The sequence below is a fragment of the Rhinopithecus roxellana genome, chromosome 18 (genome assembly GCF_007565055.1).
Source record: "Rhinopithecus roxellana isolate Shanxi Qingling chromosome 18, ASM756505v1, whole genome shotgun sequence".
In the NCBI taxonomy this organism is placed as follows: Eukaryota; Metazoa; Chordata; class Mammalia; order Primates; family Cercopithecidae; genus Rhinopithecus; species Rhinopithecus roxellana.
In genome coordinates, this window is record NC_044566.1 from 70939166 (window position 1) to 70963987 (window position 24822).

Below are 24822 nucleotides of genomic sequence, written 5' to 3' on the forward strand. Positions count from 1 at the left end.
GCTGCCCTGGCACAGCAACAGCCTGTGTAGGAATAGCAAGTTGTATTCCTCCTCAGTGTTAAAAATAGGTAGTTATGTCAGGGACAAAACTTGACCCACACTGAAATAGAATCTGTGGTAAGAATTGGGTCTAAAAAAGAGTTTATTTTAATTTCTCCTTAAGAGGTTGTGAAGTGCCATCATTCCACAGAGAATGTTGCCTTTTAAATATCAGATTTGACACATACGAAAGAAACGTTCCAAAGCACAGCAACAGCCAGGCACGGTGGCTCACACCTGTAAACCCAACACTTTTGGAAACCGAGGCAGGCGGATCGCTTGAGCCCTGGAGTTCAAGACCAGCCTGGGCAACACGACAAGACCTCGAAAATTTAGCCAGGTGTGGTGGCACGTGCCTATAGTCCCAGCTACTCAGGAGGCTGAGGTGGGAGGATGGCTTGAGCCCCAGAGTTTGAGGCTGCAATGAGCTACGATTGCACCACTGCACTCCAGCCTGTGCAACAGACTGAGACCCTGTCTCAAAAATAAATAAATAAATAAAATAAATAAAGTACAATCACACCTCCAGCCAAACTGTCAACCCAAAACACTACTCACATGTTATTAGTGTGAGAATAAATAAACTGTACTTTCATATAGTACATCAGCAAAACAAAAAGAACTGCAGCTCCATGTTGATACCATACATGAATCCTAAAAGCATAATATTGATCTACTCTTAAGAATGCAGGATCCCTCACGTCTGTAATCCCAGCACTTTGGGAGGCCAAGGCAGGCAGATCACAAGGAAAGGAGTTTGAGACCAGCCTGACCAACATATGGTGAAACCCCACCTCTACTGGGTAGGGTTTTTAAAGTTTTATTTTAAACTGACAAATAATAATACAAAAATTAGCCGGGCATGGTGGCAGGTGCCTGTAATCCCAGCTACTTAGGAGGCTGAGGCTTGAACTTGAGGCGGAGTTTGCAGTGAGCTGAGACCGCACCACTGTACTCTAGCCTGGGCAACAGAGTGAGACTCTGTCTCAAAAAAAAAGAATGCAGGATCTGGAGGTTTACATAATACCATTTTTATAAAGCTCACAGACAAGAGAATATTCACTTTCAAAGAAATGAAATCCTTTGGTGACTTTCATACTGCACACTGCAATGAGTGTGCTCCATTGGTGATGTCAGGTATAAATGTATTTTTTTGGTTTCAATCAGAGAAGTCATACTAAAAATGTGCACATGGCTGGCACAGTGGCTCACACCTGTAATCCCAGCACTTTGGGAGGCCGAGGAGGGTGGATCACTTGAGGTCAAGAGTTCGAGACCAGCCTGGCCAACGTAGCAAAACCCCCATCTCCACTAAAAATATAAAAATTAGCTGGACATGGTGGCACACACCTGTAATCCAAGCTACTCGGGAGGCTGAAGCATGAGAATCGCCTGAACCCGGGAGGCGGAGGCTGCAGTGAGCCGAGATCATACCACTGCACTCCAGCCTGGGCGACAGAGCCAGACTCTGTCTAAAAGGAATTGCATGTGTCCTGAGCGAAATCAGTTTGGCAGAAGGGAAAGGAGGGCTTTTCTACAAGTGTTAACTCACATTTATTTTCCTCCCTATCATCACCAGTAAGCATTTTGTGACAAGCAGTTCAAGCAGACTTACCAAACACTTGTGACTCTACTCCCTCCTCAGATCCTGTCCAGATAATAGAAGAATATAAAAATGAAAATAAATTAGTGTAGCACTAAAGGTAGAAAGACCATTAGCAGACCAAACCAGAGAGGACATTCTAGAGAAGGTAAACCAGGCCGGGCATGGTGACTCACGCCTGTGATTCCAGCACTTTGGGAGGCTGAGGCAGGAGGATCACTTAAGCCCAGGAGTTTGGGACCGGCCTGGATAACATACTGAGGCCCCATCTTCACTAAAAATGAAAAAATTCACTGGGCTTGGTTGTGCCCACCTGCAGTCCCAGCTACTCAGGAGGCTAGGGTGGGAGGATCACTTGGGCCCAGAAGGTCAAGGTTGCAGTGAGCCGAGATTGCGCCACTGCACTCCAGCCTGGGAGGCAGAGTGAGACTCTGTCTTTAAACAAACAAACAAAAAGGTAAAGCAGGTGAAAACTCCAATTCTGTCAAGGAATCTGTGAGTCAGCACAAGTGGACCCAACCCAAGGTTCTCAAATTGTAAGCAACAGAGACAGACCTGGGCTCATGACATCAGAAGAGGATTTACTAAAATGATACTGGGTGGCTCAGAGGAAGCCTGGAGACAAGGCTTGGGGAAGAAGAGAGACCATAACAGCTCCCAGGATCTAGAAAGCGGGAACTGCTTGCCACTCTTCAAGACTGGAACTGTATGAATAAGCTCCAACTCTTTTTTGTCCTTGCCTGAATCTAGGCAAGGTATAAAGTTCCAGAACAAGAAAGGAAGTTGATTAGCCTTGGGTGGGTCAAGGACCCTCCTTGGCTAGAAGGCAAAGTTACCTGTGTAAAGTCCCAACAAACTGCATTACGCTAGGGAGAAGTAGTATCCCAAATTACAGCGCTGCTGCTGTGAAATGGGAATTGATAATGGATGGCTGACGAAACACGTAAGCACTGAGATAAGGGTCTTTAAAAATAATAAATATGGATCCCGTGCAGTGGTTCACACCTGTAATCCCAGTACTTCAGGAGGCTGAGGTGGGAGGATTGCTTGAGGCTGGGAGTTTGAGATCAGCCTAGGCAACATGGCGAGACCTTGTCTCTACCAATAGTCAAAATTAATAATAATAATAAATACAACAAAAAATTAAAAATAGAACTACCTTATGATCCAGCAATCTCATGTCTGAAGATTTACCCAAAAGAATTGAAGCAGGGTATTTTTTCTTTTCTTTTTTTTTTTTTTTGAGACGGAGTCTTGCTCTGTCACCCAGGCTGGAGTGCAGTGGCACGATCTCAGCTCGCTACAAGCTCCACCTCACAGGTTCACGCCATTCTCCTGCCTCAGCCTCCCGAGTAGCTGGGACTACAGGAGCCCACCACCACACCCGGCTAATTTTTTGTATTTTTAGTGGAGGCGGGGTTTCATCGTGTTAGCCTGGATGGTCTCGATCTCCTGACCTTGTGATCCACCTGCCTCGGCCTCCCAAAGTGCTGGGATTATAGGCATGAGCCACCGCGCCCAGCTCTTTTCTTTTTTGAGATGGAGTCTCACCCTGTCTCCAAGGCTGGAGATCAGTGGCGCCATCTCGGCTCACTGCAACTTCTACCTCATGGGTTCAAGCGATTCTTGTGCCTCAGCTTCCCAAGTAGCTGGGACTACAAGTGTCCGGCACCAGGCCTGGTTAGTTTTTTGTATTTTCAGTAGAGGTGGGGTTTGACCATGTTAGCCAGGCTGGTCTTTTTTTTTTTTTTTTTTTTTGAGACGGAGTCTCGCTCTGTCACCCAGGCTGGAGTGCAGTGGCCGGATCTCAGCTCACTCCAAGCTCCGCCTCCCGGGTTTACGCCATTCTCCTGCCTCAGCCTCCCAAGTAGCTGGGACTACAGGCGCCCGTCACTTCGCCCGCCCGGCTAGTTTTTGTATTTTTAGTAGAGACGGGGTTTCACCATGTTAGCCAGGATGGTCTCGATCTCCTGACCTCATGATCCGCCCATCTCAGCCTCCCAAAGTGCTGGGATTACAGGCTTGAGCCACCGCGCCCGGCCCCAGGCTGGTCTTGAACTCCTGATCTCAGGTGATCCACCCACCTCAGCCTCCCAAAGTGCGGGGATTACAGGCGTGAGTCATCACGCCCATCTTAAAGCAGGATCTGGAAGAGATATTTTGCACACCATATTCATAGAGGCATATTCATAATAACCCGCAGGTGGAAGCAACTCAAATGCTCATGGAAGGATGAATGGATAAATCAAATGTGGGAAATACATACAATGGAATCGTATTCAGCCTCAGAAAGGAAGGAAATTCTGACACCTGTGTAACATGGATGAACCTTGAGGACATTATGCTAAGTGCAATAAGCCAGACATGAAAGAACAAGTATTATATGATTCCATTTACAGGAGATCCCTAAAGCAGTCAAACTCAGAAACAGAGAGAAGAGTGGTGGTGCCGGGCGCGGTGACTCAAGCCTGTAATCCCAGCACTTTGGGAGGCCGAGACGGGCGGATCACAAGGTCAGGAGATCAAGACCATCCTGGCTAACATAGTGAAACCCCATCTCTACTAAAAACTACAAAAAACTAGCCGGGTGAGGTGGCGGGCGCCTGTAGTCCCAGCTACTCGGGAGGCTGAGGCAGGAGAATGGCGTGAGCCCGGGAAGCGGAGCTTGCAGTGAGCTGAGATCCGGCCACTGCACTCCAGCCTGGGCGACAGAGCGAGACTCCGTCACCAAAAAAAAAAAAAAAAAAAAAAAAAAAGAGTGGTGGTTGCCAGGGACCAGGGGACGGGGGAATGAGGAGTTAGTATTTAAAGGGTCGAGAGTTTCAGATTGGCAAGATGGAAAGAGCTCTGGAGATCTGTTTCACAACAGTGTGAATACACTTAACATGATTCCATTTACACTTAAAAATGGTTAGAGTGGTACATTTTATGTGTTTTTTTTTTTTTTTCACCACAATAAAAAATAAAGACAGGTATGAGAAAAAGAGACAAAATGAGAATCACAAAATGCTAAGAAATAAAAATCAAGAAATACAGAAAATCACATAATAGTAGAACCCAACAGTCATCTCAAGGTAAGTGTTAACAGGAGATTGGAGATGACAAGTTATTAGCTTAAGTTTAAATTTCCTCAGAAAAAATTGGTATAAGTTTAGAACCTTCTTCATAAGGTAGTTATGAAGATTAAATGAGATAACACGTATCTAGTTTCCTGCACAACGCCTAGCACATAAAAAGGGCTTCACAGATATGCGTATTGGGCAAATATTGACACATTGGTTTTTTTGTGTTTTTTTTTAATTTTTTTTTTTTTTTTTTTTTTTTTGAGATGGAGTCTCGCTCTGTCGCCCAAGCTGGAGTGCAATGGCGCGATCTCAGCTCACTGCGAGCTCCGCCTCCTGGGTTCACGCTATTCTCCTGCCTCAGCCTCCCGAGTAGCTGGGACTACAGGCGCCCGCCACCTCGCCCGCCTAGTTTTTTGTATTTTTTTTTTAGTAGAGATGGGGTTTCACTGTGTTAGCCAGGATGGTCTCGATCTCCTGACCTCGTGATCCGCCCGTCTCAGCCTCCCAAAGTGCTGGGATTACAGGCTTGAGCCACTGCGCCCGGCTAATATTGACACATTGTAAAGAACAAAAGGCATGTCTGAAAATATGGCCAGTATGATTTCATTTACATAAAAAACAAAGGTTTGCGTATGTGTGTGTGTGTGTAACTACGTGTGTGCAGTGTATCTATCTACATATATATATATATAGCTGTTATTGTTGTTGTTTGTTCGTTCGTTTAAGATGGAGTTTTGCTCTTGTTGCCCAGACTGGAGTGCAATGGCTCCATCTCAGCTCACCACAATCTTCACCTCCCGGTTTCAAGCAATTCTCCTGCCTCAGCCTCCCGAGTAGCTGGGATTTACAGGCATGTACCAGCATGCCCGGCTAATTTTGTATTTTTAGTAGAGACAGAGTTTCTCCATGTTGGTCAGGCTGGTCTCCAACTCCTGACTTCAGGTGATCCGCCCGCCTCGGCCTCCCAAAATGCTGGGATTAGAGGCGTGAGCCACCGTGCCCGGTCGTGTAAATATATTTATCAAGAAGATGGGGGAAATATACCTCAAACGTTTTTATTTTTTCAGAGACAGGATCTCATTCTGTAGCCCAGGCTGGAGTGCAATGGTGTGATCATGGCACCAGAGCCTCCCAAGTAGCTGGGACTATGGATACACACCACCACGCCCAGCTAGTTTTTAAATTTTTTTATATTTTTGTAGAGATGGGCTCTCTCACCACATTGCCCAGGCTGGTCTTGAATTCTTGGCCTCAAGTGATCCTCCCATCTCAGCCTCCCAAAGTGCTGAGATTACAGGCATGAACCACTGCATCCAGCCAATACCTCAAACTTTATCAGTAGTTTTCCCGAAGAAGTATTTTGGGATTTGGGTTGTGCAAATAAAAGATTCCATTTATTATTATAGGCAAAAATAAATAATAGTTTATTTTATTTTATTTTTTGAGACAGAGTCTCCCTCTGTTGCTCAGGCTGGAGTGCAGTGGCATGATCTTGACTCACTGCAACCTCTGTCTCCCAGGTTCAAACAATTCTCTGCCTCAGGCTCCTGAGTAGCTGGGATTACAGGTGCCCGCCACCACCTGCCTCGGCCTCCCAAAGTGCTGGGATTACAGGCGTGAGCCACTGCCCTGGGTCAAAATGATTTGATTTTTAATATCAAGTGCATTTGATGTTTTTACTTGAGTAGGTAAAAAAGTGATTGACTATGTATACTTACTGTATCTTGACTGTATACCCAAGTCAGAGTTAAGCATACAACTTGGCATAAATCATATCTGCTTTCAAACTTTTTAAAATCCTGTTGAGAAGACAGGACATTTACTTAAGAAGATAAATAACAGCATAAAGTAGGCAGGCTCTACCTTAAGATACAGACCAGAAACGCTTACATTTCACTGCAGGAAGCCATCACTCATGGGCGTGGAAACTGGCAAAGACCGTAAGGAGAAGAAATAGCTGAAGTCTGGTCAGGAAGCAAGGACGTAACTAGGAAGAGTAGAAGTCGACATTCCAAGGAGATGGAGGGTGAAAACAAGGAAAACTGGAGGTGAGAATGTTCAAGACTCGCTAGAGGGACATATATACAGACTCACTAGAGGGACAGGCTAGGCAACCAGTGCTGAAAATGCTGAGGCCAGGCTGTGGGTGCATGGAGTGCTAGGAAGAGAGCGTGGCTTTTGCTGCTACACCCTGGGAACTAGCTGCTAGACCCCAGGAAGGCCTGCAGGCAGCAACATATGCAAATCAGTATTTTAGGAAGATGAACCTGGCAGTGGCTTAGAGAAAACACTGAAAGGTGGAGAGAGTGGAGGAAGAGTTAGGTGAGGAAGGAGTCGCGGGATCCTTGGGGGTGTTGCTTTGCCAGGTGGAAACCTTTGTGGCTCACGATGCCTTCTGCCTGAGTTATTGCTCGCAGCCTCTGGGCTTATTCCGCCCACGCAGCCCAGCAGGCTGGCTCAGCTTACACTATGGGTCCAGATCCCACACCTGCCAAAGGCAAACCAGGCGCACAGCCAGGAGGGTTGCGTGGGTTAGTGACCAAGGGTCTGACCACTGTGTGCAGCCAGGCACGCTCACTGCTGCAGCAGGGTGCGCAGCTCCAGGCACTGGCACAGGGGCCAGCTCAGGGTGAGGCTACAGCTGGGCTAGATATACCACATGCTGCTTCCGCTGCAGGCCCCTGTGTCTGGATGAGGGGAACACGGTGGCCTGGCAGCTTGGAGATGCCAGGAACCACAGAGCCCCAAAGAGGCTGGGGAGCCCCTAGGTCTGGGTGCCCTGGAGGGCCACATGTCTTCTCCCCTTGTCACCAGGTTGGTACAGTTCTTTCAGTCCCACCTTTCAGTGGGTCCGAAGTTCTTGTCCAGTGTCCAGGAAGAATGAGGCACTCAGACATGTGGAGGGTGAACAAGCCAGAGAGGAGCTTCACTGAGCAACAGAACAGCTCTCAGGAGACCCGAAGTGGGTAGCTCCTTTCCACAGGCAAGTTGTCCTGAGGTCTCTGCAAGTCTGGCTGAGTTGTGGGGCGCGGGGAGGAGGGTGCAGGAAGTGGAGAGGTTAATGGGCTTCAGAAAGGAGAAAGTACATGCTGATTGTTGTTGCATGGGCCAGGGGAAAAAGCACCAGAATTTCTCACTCCCTGCTGGGGACTCCACCTGGAACTGACAGCTTGGCCCCCATGCTTCAGGCAGTCCCTGGCTTGAAGGGGGGACTTCACTGGGGACCTGACCCCTTCTGCCCAGCAGCCCATCTGCCTCCTGCTACCATCAATTATGTCATCCACGGTGCCCAGGCTGTTCCTGCTGAGGGGCACCTGCAGGACCATGCCCAGACACCCTTAGCCCCGGCTTGGCCTCCCTCCTGTGCTGGTCGGTGTCCAAAGTCCAGAGGGGGCCAAGGCAGCAGGGAGCTGGCATGTCAGCGCCACCCTAAGTGCACACACACCTGGCAGGGTGGCGACAGTGCATGGGGCTCAGCCTCAACTTTGCTGCAGAATCTGAGTGCCACCAGGAGTGGGAAGAGGCCAGGCAGCAAGAGCAGACACTTGTGAGCAGTGGTGGCAGGAAGGGCTTCCCCAGCCGGGAGTGCAGGGATACCTGAGTCTGCAGCCACCACTAGTCTGGTGGCAGCTGCTCCCAGGAGGGTGGGGATCCCACTCTGCCATCTCAAAAGAAGGCGGGGCTCCCGCCAGCTCCATGGAGCGCACAGCCCCTGTGGCTCCCACAGTGCAGCCAGCGTCTTTGCAGTGGCCATTCCAGATAGGCCACTGCTGCCATTAAAAGGACTGGTAATCTAAGGGAGTTTATGGTGATCTGGTACTAGGCAAAGGATAAAACTATAAAGGAAAGCACAGATGATGCTATTAGGTCACACTTAGGTGCCAGGCATTGAGCTACATGATGTATATGTTTATATTCTGTATTTCTATATTTCTAAGCTACATGTGTTATATATTTAATTCATCTAATTCTTCCAGCAACTCTATAAAAGAGATGTCATTAGTGGTCCCATTTTCCAGAAAAGGAAACTGAGGCTAGAGAAGTTGAGTTACTTGCCCCTGGTGACACAGCTAAGACCAGGTGAAAAGAGAATTCCAACCTGGGCTGACCAGTTCCAGAGCCCTTGTCCTCACCACTACACGCAACAGGAGGTCGAGGAGAAAGAAGAGGCAGAATTTGGTGGCACCTGTTGTATAAGCGGAGGTGGGCAGGGTGGGGCGGGCACAAGCCAAGTTCATAAACTTACGGGATGGAGGGTGCTAAGCTTCAAAGGACAAAGGGGGCTGGTCTGCGTGGCTCACACCTGTAATGCCAGCACTTTAGCAGGCTGAGGCAAGAGGACTGTTTGTGACCAGCCTGCGCAACATAGCAAGACACTATCTCTACAAAAAACTTTTAAAATTAGCTCGGCATGGTGGCATGTGCTTGTAGTCCGAGCCACTCAGGAGGCTGAAGTGGGAGGATCGCTTGAGGTCACGATTTTCAGGCTGCAGTGAGCTGTGATCTCACCACTCCACTCCAGCCTGGGGGACAGGGTGAGACCCTGTCACTAAAACATCAAACAAACAAACAAACAAATAAATAAAAATAAAACAAAGGGAACTGTGGGGACAAGAGTAATTTATTGAAAATACTAATCCTCCATGTTACTTCTGACTGGCCCTGAGTCTGGGAAGGCCGCCAAAGTGTGTAGGTGATGTATTACTCTTTATGCTAGAACGCCTATTCATTATAAACTTCCCCCCATACAACCCTTGTTGCTGCAGAAATCTTAGGCTGTGATAACCATAGCCGCCTACACATCCTTTATATCTTGGGGTAAAAGCACATGTGCTCTGGAAGGAACGTGTAGGTAGCTATGGGTGCACAATTTCAGGGGGTTCATGAACTCCAGTTAAGACCTGCCCTAATTATACCATGTAAATAATTCAATAACGGGCAATTCTGTAGTAGAAATTTTATTCCCATCCATAAAATATATCACTAAATAGCTGAAAAAGTTACATATTATTTTAAAACATAGATTTAAAAAATCATATTAGCTTCTCCTTAGCAAAATGCTTCTGTTTTATGTATTTACAAGAATATACTGTACTTCAGGTACACAATTCACTCAAGCCAGCCTGAGAAGGCCTTGGATGCAGGTTGATGCTCCAATAAAGTTCATTATCAGCTCCTTCTGCCTTGTGACAGGATGATTTGATTTTACAAAAGTCCCTTTGAAAACAAGAGTAAATGCAGACAGCTTCTAGAGAAAAGTCCGGCGAAGCAGCAGTTGATAATAGATTTTCTTTTAGTGATGAAATTAATCTTGTTTAGGTAATCTACAGCCTGTTAGGGATAGGTGGAGGGATGAAGTCCTTAAAACTAAATTGTTCCTCTATGAATCGTTGACCTGAGCCTGCGGAGAGAGTGGCCCTGAATCCATCTCTCTGCTGAAAGGTCGCCTGTTTTGGTAGATGTGAGGACGTTCCGAAACACGGCCATCCACATTCTGATACATCTGAATGTGGGAAAGAGACAGAACACTGATTACCATCTGATGTAGATGTACATGTTATGCACCCATATTACAAATTCTTTATTTTATTTATTTATTTATTTATTTATTTATTTATTTATTTATTTATTTGAGGCGGAGTCTCACTCTGTCACCCAGGCTGGAGTGCAGTGGCCGGATCTCAGCTCACTGCAAGCTCCGCCTCCCGGGTTCACGCCATTCTCCTGCCTCAGCCTCCCGAGTAGCTGGGCCTACAGGCGCCCGCCACCACGCCCTGCTAGTTTTTTGTATTTTTTAGTAGAGACGGGGTGTCACCGTGTTAGCCAGGATGGTCTCGATCTCCTGATCTCGTGATCCGCCCGTCTCGGCCTCCCAAAGTGCTGGGATTACAGGCTTGAGCCACCGCGCCCGGCCACAAATTCTTTAAATAAAAACAATTGTTCTATATAGACAATTACTTTTTTGTTTTTTTGTTTGTTTGTTTATTTTTTGAGACAGAGTCTCGCTCTGTTGCCCAGACTGGAGTGCAGTGGCACAACCATAGCTCACCGTGGCCTTGATGTTCTGGGTTTGAGCAATCCTCCCACCTGAACCTCCTGAGTAGCTGGGACCACAGGCAGGCTCCACCATATCCCGCTAATATTTTTATTTTTTGTAAAGATGAGGTCTCACTATGTTGCCCAGGCTGGTCTCAAACTCCTGGGCTCAAGTGATCCCCCACCATGCCGCCCTCCCAAAGTGCTGCAATTACAGGTGTGAGCCACTACACCCGGCCTAGACATCACTTTCAAAATGTCTAAACTGATGTATAATAGATGTACATGTTTTCAGGAAATGTGTAGACAGGTACTTTTATTATGCGTAGGTCTCAGAGGGTATTCTATAGAACTAAAAAAGCAATTTTGGTCCTTTTATTAATGGAGAAATCAAGTCATAGTCAAATATTTTATTTCATTATTGAGTCTGCTCTTAGATATAAAATGTCACTCTAGAAATCCTAAAACCATGCAGAAAAATCATAAAAGAAAAAGGTCACAGAAAGAAATCTGTTCATTATGGAGTTAATAATACAAGGGACTGATTCTTGAGTTTTCCCTTGGCAGTTTCATGACTTTTTAACTTTTTTTTCTGAAATGAAGAGATTTACTTTCCTTTCCCAAATATGAAGTTAATATGCATTCACATAGATAAGTTGAGAAAAAAAGAAAGAGATACAGAAGACTGGGTGCAGTGGCTCATGCCTGTAATCCCAACACTTTGGGATGCTGAGGCGGGCAGATCACCTGAGGTTGGGAGTTCGGGACCAGCCTGGCCAACACGGAGAAACCCTGTTTCTACTAAAAATACAAAACGAACCGGGTGTGGCGGCACACACCTGCAGTCCCAGCTACTCAGGAGGCTAAGGCAGGAGAATTGCTTGAACCTGGGAGGCGGAGGCTGCAGTGAGCCTAGATTGTGCCACTGCACTCCAGCCTGGGTGACAGAGCAAGACTCCATCTCAAAAAAGAAAAACAAAGAAAAAGAAAAAAGACTACAAGTCATGACAAGTACCCACCATTATAGACAGCTTGCTATGCACATACACTTTTGTGTCTGTGGGCTCAGGCTGTGTATTCTCTTTTAGAACCTTATTTTTGAATTATCAATATATTGTTATTATACTGCTCATATGTTGCCTGTGTGCCATATTTACATTATTCACTAAGGATGGCCACATATTTTTTTTTCATGGCAGCCTAGAGTTCCATAGTACTGATGCGCCATAATTAACCTTTTGACCCACTGATCATACAAAACAAACTGAAAAGTGTACACTTGATCTAATCTGACGTTGGGATAAGCAGAAGTGGAATTGCTGGATCAAAAAAGATGCACACTTGAATTGTGATACACAAGGCCAGGCTGCCCTGCAGAAAGGTTGTATTTATTTCTACTTCTATCAACAGTGCCTCTACATTTTCCAGAGCCTTCTGATCAATGGGTATGTCAGCCTCTCACATCTCTTTTGCTGAGCGAGACGTTCTATCTCCTTAACTATATATGTTTCACTATCTGCAAAGTTGGACCTTTTTCCTACACTTCGTTAATTTGATTTTAATTTTGAATAGCCTGCCTATTTCCTTTGCCTTTTATATATATAAAAGGCTATACAGGCTGGGCACAGTGGCTTACCTCTGCAATTCTAGTACTTTGCGAGGCCAGGGCAGGAGGATTGCTTGAGGCTAAGAGTTTAAGACCAACCTGGCCAACATAGCAAGACCCTGTCTCTAAAAGAAAGAACTTTTTAAAAGGTGATATATTTTTATTATTATTTGTGTATAAGAACTTTATGATTTAAGAATCATGCATTCTATTTAAATTTTATAGATTTGCTCCCTTCCCACAGCCTTTGTTACTGTCTACTTCTTTATCTTTGTTTTTTGACAGTTTTAGTGTGAACTGTCCAGACTGCCTCCTACGTGTCACTTTTCTTTCTAGAAAATTATGTGTGTGTGGTGTGTGTGTGTGTGTGTGTGTGTGTGTGTGTGTGTATGTGTATCCTTTGACCTAAAACATATCCATTATGAACCAGGGCTTGCACAATGACAGCTTTGCTTGTATCCTGAAGGATGAACAGTAACTACTCATGCATGCCTTTTGTGAAGTAGACATAGCAGTTAGTTAGCATTTTTTGAACCTGTTGAATCCAAATGTACGTCTCTACCACTGAATTTCTAACCATCTCATGAAGGTTGTGTAGCACAAATACCAATAACACTTCCAGTCTTCCACCTGAAATAACTCACATATGCTCTTCATCCAGTCTCACCGTCTACAAGTTTCTAGAACCATCTCTGACACCTCAATCTCTCTCTACTCCCATAGCTAGTTACTGGGTATAGTTGTAATATATCACTCTTTTCCATTGCTTTAAGTACCTCTTGTTCCTTTTGTTGTTGTTGTTGCTGTTGTGACAGAGTCTCACTCTGTCGCCTAGGCTGGAGTGTTGCGGCATGATCTCAGCTCACAGCACCCTCTGCCTCTCGGGTTCAAGTGATTCTTGTGCTTCAAGTAGCTGGAATTACAGGTGTGCATCACCATACCTAGCTAATTTTTATGTATTTTTGGTAGATACAGGGTTTCACCATGTTGACCAGGCTGGTCTTGCACTCCTGGCCTCAAGAGATCCACCCCTCTAGGCCTCCCAAAATGCTGAGATTACAAGTGTGAGCCACCACACCCAGCCACTGTTGTTTTTAACAAGCTCACAGATAACATCATAAAAGTGACCTTTAAATGACTTTTTAAATACAATCTCCTTATGAAATTGTGAAACAAACCCTAGGTTTTCAAATGTTTCATTATAAAGAGGTACATACATTTTCTTATACTTTAAAAATTGGTTCTTTTTTCCTTAGCTATCTTCACCTTTTCATCTGAATGGTATTTATTTGTGCTTTTTTCTTTTTCAAGACAGGGTCTCGCTTTGTCACTCAGGCTGGAGTACAGGGGTGCAGTCACAGCTCACTGCAGCCTCAACCTCCTAGGCAGAAGTGATTCTCTTGCCTCAGCCTCCTGAGTAACCGGGACTATGGTGTGCGCCACTACACCTGGTTAATTTTAAAATTTTTGGTAGAGATGGGGTTCTATTATGTTGCCCAGTCTGGTCTCAAACCTCTGAGTCCAAGAGATCCTCCCGCCTTGGCCTCCCAATGTGCTGGGGATTACAGACGTGAGCCACCATACCCGGCTTCTTTTTTTCTTAATTGTTCACTTCAAAGATAGCAGCTTTAGTAGTATGTTTGTATACTTCGTTGATATGCAATATTAATACACAGCATAGGCTACACTTAGACTGCTGTATTCAAATCCTAAGTCTGACATTTACCATGTTACCTTAGGCAAATTACTTAACCTCTCTGGGCCTCGATTTACTAGTCTGCTAAAGGGGTAATAATAGAACCTACTTCAGGGGATTGATGTGAGGATTAAGAGTTATTAATTTTATGGCTAATACATTAGTAAACTGTATGATCAAATACTCAAAAAATGTTAGCAATTACATTATTAGTTCAAAGAAACAACTTATGGTTTTCCTGACCATTGCTATTATTTTGTGGTTGCTACTTCCTCTGTTTCGTTAAATCTGGCTATGTCTCTATTAATTCCTTCTTTCTGCTTTGTTCATTCTCCTCCTCCTCTCTCTCTCCACCTTCTTCTTTGTTGTTGTTTGTTTTTTCCCTAGCTTCTTAAATTGAAAGGCTAATCAGACTAGGTGTGGTGGCTCACACCAGTAGTCCCAGCAATTTGGGAGGCTGAGGCAGGAGGATTGCTTGAGGCCAGCAGTTTGAGACTAGCCTGCACAGCATAGCAAGATCCCCATCTCTGCAAAAGAGAATTTTTAAAAAGCTACTCAGGAAGCTGAGGTGGGAGGATTGCTTGATTCCAGGAGTGTGAGGCTGCAGTGAGTTATATAATCATGTCACTGCATTCCAGCCAGGGTGACAGAGCAAGAACCAGTCTCCAAAAAAAAAAAAAAAAAAAAAAAAGGAAAAAAACGTTAGTTATTGATTTTCATTTTTCTTTGTTTTCTAATAAATGAATTTAGAATTATGAATTTGGGTAACTCTTACAGGTTTTAATAGGCAATATCCATTTTTACTCCTTTTCCTTATTTCCCCTTCTTCTTCTTAAGCAAAGCTTCCTTAAGAAGCATGATTTTTGTTTTATTTATTTATTTTTTGAGACAGAGTTTCGTACTTCTCACCCAGGCTGGAGTGCAATGGTGCAGTCTAGACTCACTGCAACCTCCACCTCCTGGTTTCAAGCAATTCTCATGCCTCAGCCTCCCAAGTAGCTGGGATTATAGCTGCCTGCCACCATGCCCAACTAATTTTTGTCTTTTTAGTAGAGACAGGGTGTCACCAGGTTGGCCAGGCTGGTCTCGAACTCCTGACCTCAGGTGATCCACCTGCCTTGGCCTCCCAAAGTGCTAGGATTACAGGCGTAAACTACCACGTCTGGCTGATTTTTAATTTTGGTATATAAATTTGGCGGCTTTTTTGGTTGGGTGATTTTTTATTATATTGCATTGAGATTAGTGAATGTGGCATTCACTAACAATGTATGGTAACAATTTTATTTATTCTGAGATTCTCTTTCCTAAGTAGGCTTACTGATTGTTGCCATTTTGTGTTTTATTTTTGTATTTTCAATTTTTATGTATTTATTTATTTTATTCTTTAGATATGGGGTCTCTCTCCTTTGCCTACAATTGGAGTGCAGCAGCCCAGTTATAGCTCACTGCAGCCTCGACTTCCTAGGCTCAGGGGATCCTCCCAGCTCAGCCTCCTGAGTAGCTAGAACTACAAGTGTGCACCACCACACCCAGCTAATTTTGTCTTTTCTATTTCCATGAATTCTCTTTATTTCTCTCTTCCCCATTTTGTTGGACTGATTATGTTTTCTAAAGTCATTTTTTACCCCTGTACTGAACCGGAAGTTATATGTTACATTTCTATCTCACCAATATCATTCTTACATTTTTAGCACCCACATTTAATCTTATGTTGATTTCACCATGTGGCTGCTCCCGCTTCAGAACTTTTGGAGGGTCCCAGGACTTCCTGCTGCCTTTATGTTAGCCTTCAACTTGTTTTTCTAGGCATCCTCTGTTGTGGGTTTTCCCTCTGCAGTGCAATTTTAACTGATTTCATTGTCTCAGGGATTTTCCACAGTTTCTGGTCCACAAAAAGATCTCTTTCTTACTTTCAAAGCCAATTATGGCCTCAACTTTATTTAAGTTTAGTTTAGTTTTGTTGAGACAGAGAGTCTTGCTCTGTCATCCAGGTTAGAGAACAGTGGCATGATCATGGCTCACTGCAGCCGTGACCACCCCCCTCCGACTCAAGCGATCCTCCCACCTCAGCCTCCCTAGCAGCTGGGGCCACAGGCAGGCGCCACCACGCCTGGCTAATTTTTAAATTCTTTTGTAGAGACAGGGTTTTACCATGTTGCCCAGACTGGCCTTGAACTCCTGAGCTCAATCTACGCTTGTGCCTCAGCCTCCCAAAGTGCTGGGATTATAAGTGTCAGCCACCACGCTTGGCCTCCCTTCTCTTTAAAAAAAAACAAAAAGCAAACCAAAAAAACCCCATATTTCCTATAATTTATGGGGTCAAGTAGGAGAGGGGAGGTGATGTTAGTTCAGACCCCTTTTCTGAAACAGGGGACAAGCATGTGCCCCCTTTCATCAGCCCACGACCCCTGCCTAGTGCGCTCCCTCAGCGTGCCCATCCCGGCTGCTGCCGCCCCTCTCAGCTGAAGTCCTGACATCTCATCTTCTGCCTCGCTTTTCCAAACTTCCTTTTACACTCTCTTTTTCTTTCTCATTCCAGAAACGTTTGCTGAGCGCCTTCTACATGCTAAGCATCATGCTAGCAGCAGGGTCTATAACGATGAACCAAACAGATGTGGCCTCCAATTTGCTTTCATGCTGACCTCACTCATTTATTTAATCTCACAGGGCAAGTGCCACCCCATGGGGTGTAAAGATGAACAGAAAATAGTACTTACCCTCACTAATGAAGTCTAGTGACGACAGAGAGAGACCCATAAAATAAAGTCATTCTACACTAGGATTTGAGTCTCACATGCAGTTATAGCTGAAAGTGTCATGGGAATTCAGAAGAAGGAGACTTTGCAGAGCACAGAATATTTGATCTGGTTCTTAAAGATGGAAACATGTTCGTCCATCCTAAAAATCTTCATCGGTTCACCACTGTCTAAATGCCTAGGCATGTAATCATGTAATCAGTGATCTCCCTGATCTAACCCCATTGGTGCTGAGGTTAGACATAAAAGCCTTCACCTATGTTTTCTCCATGTATTTCCCACTCTTTCTCCTGGTTTTCTGAGGGCCCTTTTCCTTCCCTAGTTCTTGATGCAGAAACAGAGACTCTGGCACAGTGGCTCATGCCTATAATCCCAACACATTGGGAAGCCAAGGCCGGCAAATCGCTTGAGCTCAGGAGTTTGAGACCAGCCTGGCCAACATGGTAAAACCCCGTCTCTACTACAGATACATTAGCCAGGCGTGGTGGTAGGTGCCTGTAATCCCAGCTACTCAGGAGGCTGAGGCACAAGAATTGCTTGAACCCGGGAGGTGGATGTTGCAGTGAGCCGAGATCACACCACTGCACTCCAGCCTGGGTGATGGAGTGAGACTCTGTCTAAAAAAACTAAATTAAAAAGAAAAGAAAATGGGGCCAGGTGGGGTGGCTCACACCTGTAATCTCAGCACTTTTGAAGACTGAGGTGAGCAGATCATGAGGTCAGGAGTTTGAGATTAGCCTGAACAATATGGTGAAACCCCATCGCTGCTAAAAACACAAAAATCAGCTGGGCGTGGTGGCGCGCGCCTGTAGTCCCAGCTACTCGGGAGGCTGAGGCCCAAGAATCACTTGAACCCAGGAGGTGGAGGTTGTAGTGAGCTGAGATCGTGCCACTGCACTCCAGCCTGGGTGACAGAGTGAGACTCTGTCTCAAAAAAAATAAAAGAGGAGAGGAGAGGAGGGGGAGGGGAGGGGAGAGGAGGGGAGGAGAGGAGAGAAGATTCTACAAAACTATTCACAGATGTACCAGGGAAGATCACCCTGGGGAAGGTGACAAGGCCAGTTTTCCAACCAAGGGACTAGATAGGATTGTGCAGAGTGGGCAGGGCTACCTGCGTGGCTGTGTGGGTTCTGCCTTGCACCAACAAAAGTGCCCAGCAGAGCGGGCAAGATGGCTGAGATCCACTCCAAGCTCCCCTCCTTCAGACTGGCTTAGACTGGGGCAGGCTGCATGAGCCCTGACTAAGGGACTTCTCTCTGGATTCCTCCCACCCGGAGAAGGGGTGCATTTCCCTTCCTTCCTTTCCTTTCCTTTCCCTCCCTCCCTCCCTCCCTCCCTTCCTTCCCCTCCCTCCCTCCCTCCCTCCCTCCCTTCCTTCCTTCCTTCCTTCCTTCCTTTCTTCCTTCCTCCCTCCCTCCCTGCCTTCCTGCCTGCCTTCTTTCCTTCTTTCTTTTTTCTTTCTTTCTTTCTCTCCTTCCTTCCTTCCTTCCTTCCTTCCTTCCTTCCTTCCTTCCTTCCTTCCTTCCTTCCTTCCTTCCCTCCTTCCTTCCCTCCTTCCTCTCTTTCCTTCTCTTTTTCTTTCTTTTTCTTTTTTGAGACAGAGTCTCACTGTGTCACCCAGGCTGGAGTGTGGTGGTGCCATCTCGGCTCACTGCAACCTTTACCTCCCAGGTTCAAGAGATTCTCCTGCCTCAGCCTCCCAAGTAGCTGGGACTACAGGTGCATGCCACCACGCCCGGCTAATTTTTTGTTTTTAGTAGAGATGGGGTTTAGCCATGTTGGCCTGGCTGGTCTGGAACTCATGACCTCAAGTGATCTGCCCACCTCAGCCTCCCAAAGTGCTGGGATTACATGTGTGACCCACCACAACGGGCCGTGGGGGCCTGTTATCTAACTTGCTTAAAGGAGCTACCATTTCCTCTGGGTGCTTTTGACACTGGTCACAGAGGGTCAGGGAACAGAGTGGAAGGAACTGGGAGAAAAGGTTGGTGAACTGTCTGTCCCTAAGCATGGCTTCCCTCAGCTGATTAATCATGCACAGATATGTTGCCATTCAACGGTTCCTGATACCTGACAGGCCCCCTGAACAGAGGGAAGGGGATCTGGACATCCTGTGGGTATGGGGACGTGAAAGGAGAAGCTCAAACCAAGACCCAAGTGGTCCTAAAGCCTCCATCTTGGTGAGACGACCTTTACATTTTTGTTTTCCTCTCTACTCCCCCATTCTCCCTGTATATTAGGCACAGCCATTTACTTGCCACTCTACTTTTTCAACTTGGGACTTTTATTTGTATTATTCATTCATCCTTGAATATCCTACTCACCCTCTACTCTCCAGCAGCCAAGATGCTATTCAGTCCTCACATCCAGCTCAAATAAGTTCCCCACAAATCCACACCCAACTACGCAATGAGTAACATCAATCAATCCTCTCTTAGCCAGGCATGGTGGCTGATGCCTATAATCCTAGCACTTTGGGAGGCTGAGGCAGGTGGACCACTTGAGCTCAAAAGTTTGAGAACAGCCCGGGCAACACAGTGAGAGCCCGTGTCTACCAAAACTACATTAAAAAAAAAAAAAATAGCTGGGCCTAGTGCTGTGTACCTGTGGTCCCAGATACTTGGGAGGCTGAGGTGGGAGGATTGCTTGAGCCCACAGTACGGAGGCTGCAGTGAGCTGAGATCATGCCACTGCACTCCAGCCTGGATGACAGAGCAAGATCCTGTCTCAAAAAAAAAAAAAAAAGTATAGATAGCTAGCTATACATGTACGTATATATTCTTTCTTTCCCAGCTCACTTCCTGTTTCATTCTATAACTCTTCTTTCAGTTTACCTTACAGTGTCATTAACAGTTTACAGGTATCTGTGCAATAGGATAAGTCCGTTGGGGGCCATTTCCTCCAGCCTTTTGACCTAATTCTCTGAAAATAACCTAGTTTCTATGTAATTTTCAAAAACACATCACAGCAGTAGGAAAGTACACACTATCTACCCAGGTCTATATAGAGAATACAGAACTGAAAACAGACTCTCAACAATTTAGAAAGGAGGACAGACAATCCACTTAAAAATCAGATTGATATTTAACTAATATTTTATTGAGTAAATACTAAGTGCCCACTATGGGCTAACTCTTTTCACATACATCACCTGATTTACTCCTTCTTAAAACTCCATAAGGCGAGATTTGTTAATCACATATTTCAGGTAAAGAGACTGAGACGGAGACTCCCCAAAAGATTAAGTGACTTATCAAGTAAATGATGGAGCCAAGATGTGAACCTCAGTATTGGGAGCTCAAGGTTCTCTCCTTTATTTACTTCATCTGGAGATGGCTCTTTTCACTACACCAGGTGGTGGTGTTGACGGGGGAAGCGTTAGCAAAGAAATTCCAAGTTCCCAAAGCTCAAAAGATAATCTAACGTAACAACCCATTTTACAGGTGAGAAAACTGATGCTTAGAGAAGTAAAGTGATTAGCTATAATGGACACAATTGGGAGGCAGAGTGGTAGAGCTGGTATTCAACCCTCAGAACTCCAGGCCAATGCTCCTTCCATGCTACCATATAGCGTGATTGAGTCATGTGATTTTTGCACACTCATGCTTCATAAGAAAGGGCTAGTGGCTTCCGGAGGCCAGGGATTATTTTTATTTAGTTTTATTTAGTTGTCTACTTCACTGCACTGAACACTTAAGAGCTTTTAATGTATTAATCATTTGGCTGAAATCAGGAAAGGTTTTTTTTTTTTTTCTAAAAACATTTGTATCAATAAATATGTCTTAGGGCAGGCACAGTAGCTCATACCCTGTGATCCCAGCACTTTGGGAGGCTGAGGTGGGGGAACTGCTTGAGCCCAGGAGTTCAAGACCAGCCTGGGCAATACAGTGATACCCTATTTCTACAAAAAATAAAAACATAAGCCTGGCGTGATGGTGCTATCCCGTGGTCCTAGCGACTTGGAAGGCTATGGCTGGAGGATTGCTTGAGCTTGGGAGGTCGAAGCTGCAGTGAGCCGTGATCACATCACACACTCCAGGCTGGGCCACAGAGTGAGACCCTGTCTCAACAAATAAATAAATAAATAAACAAATAAATAAATAAAGTTTTACCCCACACAACTTTGCAAGGGCAACCAAGAAAAACTGCGATGAGAATGAGAACTTGGTACCTTTGGTTCATAGGAAGTCAGCAACAAGTGTTTTAATTTACCAATTTCCTTTATAAAGCTTTATAAAGTCCTGGCCGCTACATACCGCTTCTTCCGCATCTGCCAGCTGACATCCTAAAAATGAAGTCAAATGAGGGAAGGATGGCCGCTTCCTTGAGTCAAAAGCCCAGCAGGATTGCATTATAATGTATCTGTAAAAGCAGTAGAACAAGGAACAAGATGAAGAAGTCTGAATGAAGCAAAATGGATCATTTTCCATATAATGAAGCACCATTTATTCCTCTGGAGCTACTTATTTACAGCATGTTTGTTTTGTGGCAAGTCCTCTACCAGATTTTGAATTCATATCCGAAAGGAGAAATCAGATGATGGGCAGAAATGCATTTTTTAAAATGTGATGTAGTGGATAGAATCGCATCACCTTCATGGAGCCCTCAAGCAAAGTAATTAAAACCTGGAAGCAGGTGCCTCTGAGGACAGGAAAGGTTCAGCTTTGTGCAGAAACTCCCAAAACAAAAAGGAAGCGTTTTCTTTTCTTTTTAAAATGGAATCAGACAGCTGGGTGTGGTGGCTCACACCTGTAATCCCAGCACTTTGGGAGGCTGAGCCAGGAGGATTGCTTGAAGCCAGGAGTTTGAGATCAGCCTGGTGAGCAAGACCTCACTTCTACTTTTTAAAAAAAGAATCTTATAAACTTTGCATTAAGGAGTTTGACTTTTTTGGGTCATGCATTTGGAAGTAGACAGACTGTAAATTTCTGATTTCAACCAAATTACTGTCTGACTTGAACTTACATTTCTTCTGTAGCATAAAATGGCTGATCCATTTTAAATCCGTTTCGAATCAGTTTGTAGAAGTTCGCATCAACCGGAATGCCAGGGTAAGGATTCACACCTGAGGAAAACATGAGACAACTGCAGCCATTCATCCATTTCTTCATTTGTTTATTGATTCATTCAATTAACAAACATGTATTGAGAGCTGCCATGTGCCAGACACTGTTGCAGGCACATGGGCTGCAGCTGGGAAGAAGAAGTCACGGTTCATGCTCTCAAGCAGGTTATAGACCAGTGAGGAAGACAGGCTAAAGGACACGAGCAAATAAACATAAAGTTATGGGCTGCAATACAAGACCCATCAGTGTTGAGGGGAGGGGCGGGGGGCACCGAGAGAGCAGAGCATGCAAAGCCCAGAGTCAAGGGAGGCCAGCAGCTGCCCAACATACCAAGTGAGAAGATTTCCCACAGTAATATTCCGTATGACCAGACATCACTCTTAATGGTGTAGATCCCTTCAAATAGGCTTTCAGGGGCCATCCATTTTACAGGCAGACGGGCCTGTGGAAAACCCAGAGGAAATAAGATGGTGAATTTCCCACATACAGACATGACTTCTTTTCTCTTGTATTAAGATGAAATGCATCATCTTCCTAAGACCACTCTTAATGCCTTATTGCGAAAATCACATTCCTCACGTGAAAGGTTTTCACTTTCAAATTAACACTCTGATAATACTAGCCTAAAACACAAGGCATATTTCTTTACAACTCCTCTTGAACAAAGGCTTGTGCTTGGAATGGGTAAGTTTAACTTTCCATCTTTCCAGTGGAAAGATGTACTTTCCATTAAGGAATAGCCAGTTAACTTGCCTAGGGGTAAGTGGGTACTAGTGAATTGGTGAGATCTTCTGTTAAAGCATTTCTGGGAAGACCTTTAGTGGAAATGTCATCCACAAGAATGTCAGGAGGGGAGCCCACGTCATCACTTCCAGAAATGATACCAGTCTGGCTTCTGTGGCTTTAATAATTTCCACCAGCATGAAAGGGGGTTTTGACTTAGTGTATCAGACTAGAATCAAGACACAAGATGGGCAGGTTACTGGGGCAGAGCTTTGTACCGATTTTCTTTCTCTTTTATTTATTTATTTATTTTGAGACGGAGTTTTGCTCTTGTTGCCCAGGCTGCAGTGCAATGGCGCTATCTCAGCTCACCGCAACCTCAGACTCCCTGGTTCAAGCGATTCTCCTGCCTCAGCCTCCTGAGTAGCTGGCATTACAGGCACGCACCACCACGCCCAGCTGATTTTTGTATTTTTAGTAGAGACGGGGTTTCACCATGTTGGCCAGGCTGGTCTCGAACTCCTGACCTCATGATCCACCCACCTCAGCCTCCCAAAGTGCTGGGATTACAGGTGTGAGCAACTGTGCCTGGCTATACTGATTTTCTTTTACATGGGTTGAGGAGTCCTTCACAGCACACGTTTAATCAGCACATGCTTAATCTGCCAAGTAAACCCTCTTTTAAATATATGCAAACTGATGAGCTATTGATTCAAGCCGGCAGGTCTGGTTAATTTGATTAATTAAAGAAATTAATTGTGGTTCCAAATGGAATTCACTTTCCCACATAAGAGACAACCAGCTGGTGGGGTAGAAACTACATATGAGCAGTCTATGATGACTAGGAGTAGACTGTAAATCAACTAAGATGATTATTTGATTCTAGTGGAAATACAGTTTAATTTGACTTTTCACATTTACTGGATGTTCACCCTGGACAAGGTGCTTTCATGTTGGTTTTATTGGTTTTTTCCCACATTAACGCTATGAGGTAAGTGCAAAACCCTCATGGGAAACGCTACAACACAGTGGTTAGCACAGATTCGGGGCTCAGACTATTCATGTTCAAGTCCATGTGCTGTGTAACCACGGGCAAGTTACTTTTCTGTGCCTCAGTTTCCAAGTGGGTACTCTGAGGAATAAATGAATTAATATGCATAAAGCACCTAGATGCTTAGCATATAGTAGGCACTATATCAGCATTTAATATTATTATTATTATTTCACAAGTAGGGAATTCTTTTTTGAGACAGGGTCTCATTCTGTTGCCCAGGCTGGAGTGCAGTGGCATGATCATAGCTCACAGAAGCCTCGACCTCCTGGGCTCAAGTGATCCTCCCACTTCAGCCTCTCCGAGTAGCTGAGACTACAGGCGGGTGCCACCACACCCAGCTAGTTTTTTATGTTTTATAGAGACAGTCGAGTGTCTCACCATGTTGCGTAGGTTGGTCTTGAACTCCCGGTCTCAAGCAATCCTCCCACCTTGGCCTCTCAAAGTGCCTGGGATTAAAGGTGTGAGCCACCAGCACCAAGCCAGGTGTTGTAATTCTTTAAAAACACACATGTTCAACTACACAATTGTGTCATCTATTACTTCTAACAGTTCTTTTTGTAAACACATCTGTCCTTAGTTTTTTATTACCAAGTCAATTCGCTCTTTTTTTTTTTTTTTTGAGATGGAGTTTCGCTCTTATTGCCCAGGCTGGAGTGCAGTGGCGCCATCTTGGGTCACTGCAACCTCCACTTCCTGGGTTCAAGCGATTCTCCTGCCTCAGTCTCCCAAACAGCTAGGATTACAGGCACACGCCACCATGCCTGGCTAATTTTTTGTATTTTTAGTAGAGACAGAGTTTGGCCATATTGGTCAGGTTGGTATCGAACTCCTGACCTCGTGATCCGCCCACCTCAGCCTCCCAAAGTATTGGAATTACAAGCGTGAACCAACGCACCCGGCCAATTCACTCATGTTTCAGGTCTTCCTGTGTTAACAGTACAAGGATGACAAGTATTCATTAATTCATATTTAAGTATTTAGCTTTAACATTTTGTATGTATTTATGTGTTATCTATGTTTTGAAGTGCCTTATTGTGACGATTAGCTTTTCACATAATTGAAAACATAACTCAATAGTCACTTTATAGCTAGGATAACTGAAATAAGTGCAAGCATTGAGATTTGGGGGTTTTTTTTTTTTTTTTTGTCTTTTTTTTTTTTTTTTTTTTCCTTTTTGT

At 44.9% G+C, this 24822-nt stretch overlaps 1 protein-coding gene across 2 annotated transcripts in view; it reads right to left on the reverse strand.

Annotated features, from left to right (window-relative positions):
• Positions 1-9649: 9649 nt before the first annotated feature.
• Positions 9650-24822, reverse strand: part of FLT3 (fms related tyrosine kinase 3) — a 104972-nt gene continuing 89799 nt past the window's right edge. For both annotated transcript variants that reach the window (XM_010362418.2, XM_030922439.1), the window contains 4 exons: positions 22198-22309; positions 21767-21866; positions 21058-21163; positions 9650-10210 (listed from right to left, as the gene is read on the reverse strand). In XM_010362418.2, the coding sequence (XP_010360720.2) occupies positions 10088-10210; positions 21058-21163; positions 21767-21866; positions 22198-22309 (441 nt within the window). In that variant the 3' untranslated portion in view covers positions 9650-10087. The remainder of the gene's footprint in view (positions 10211-21057; positions 21164-21766; positions 21867-22197; positions 22310-24822) is intronic.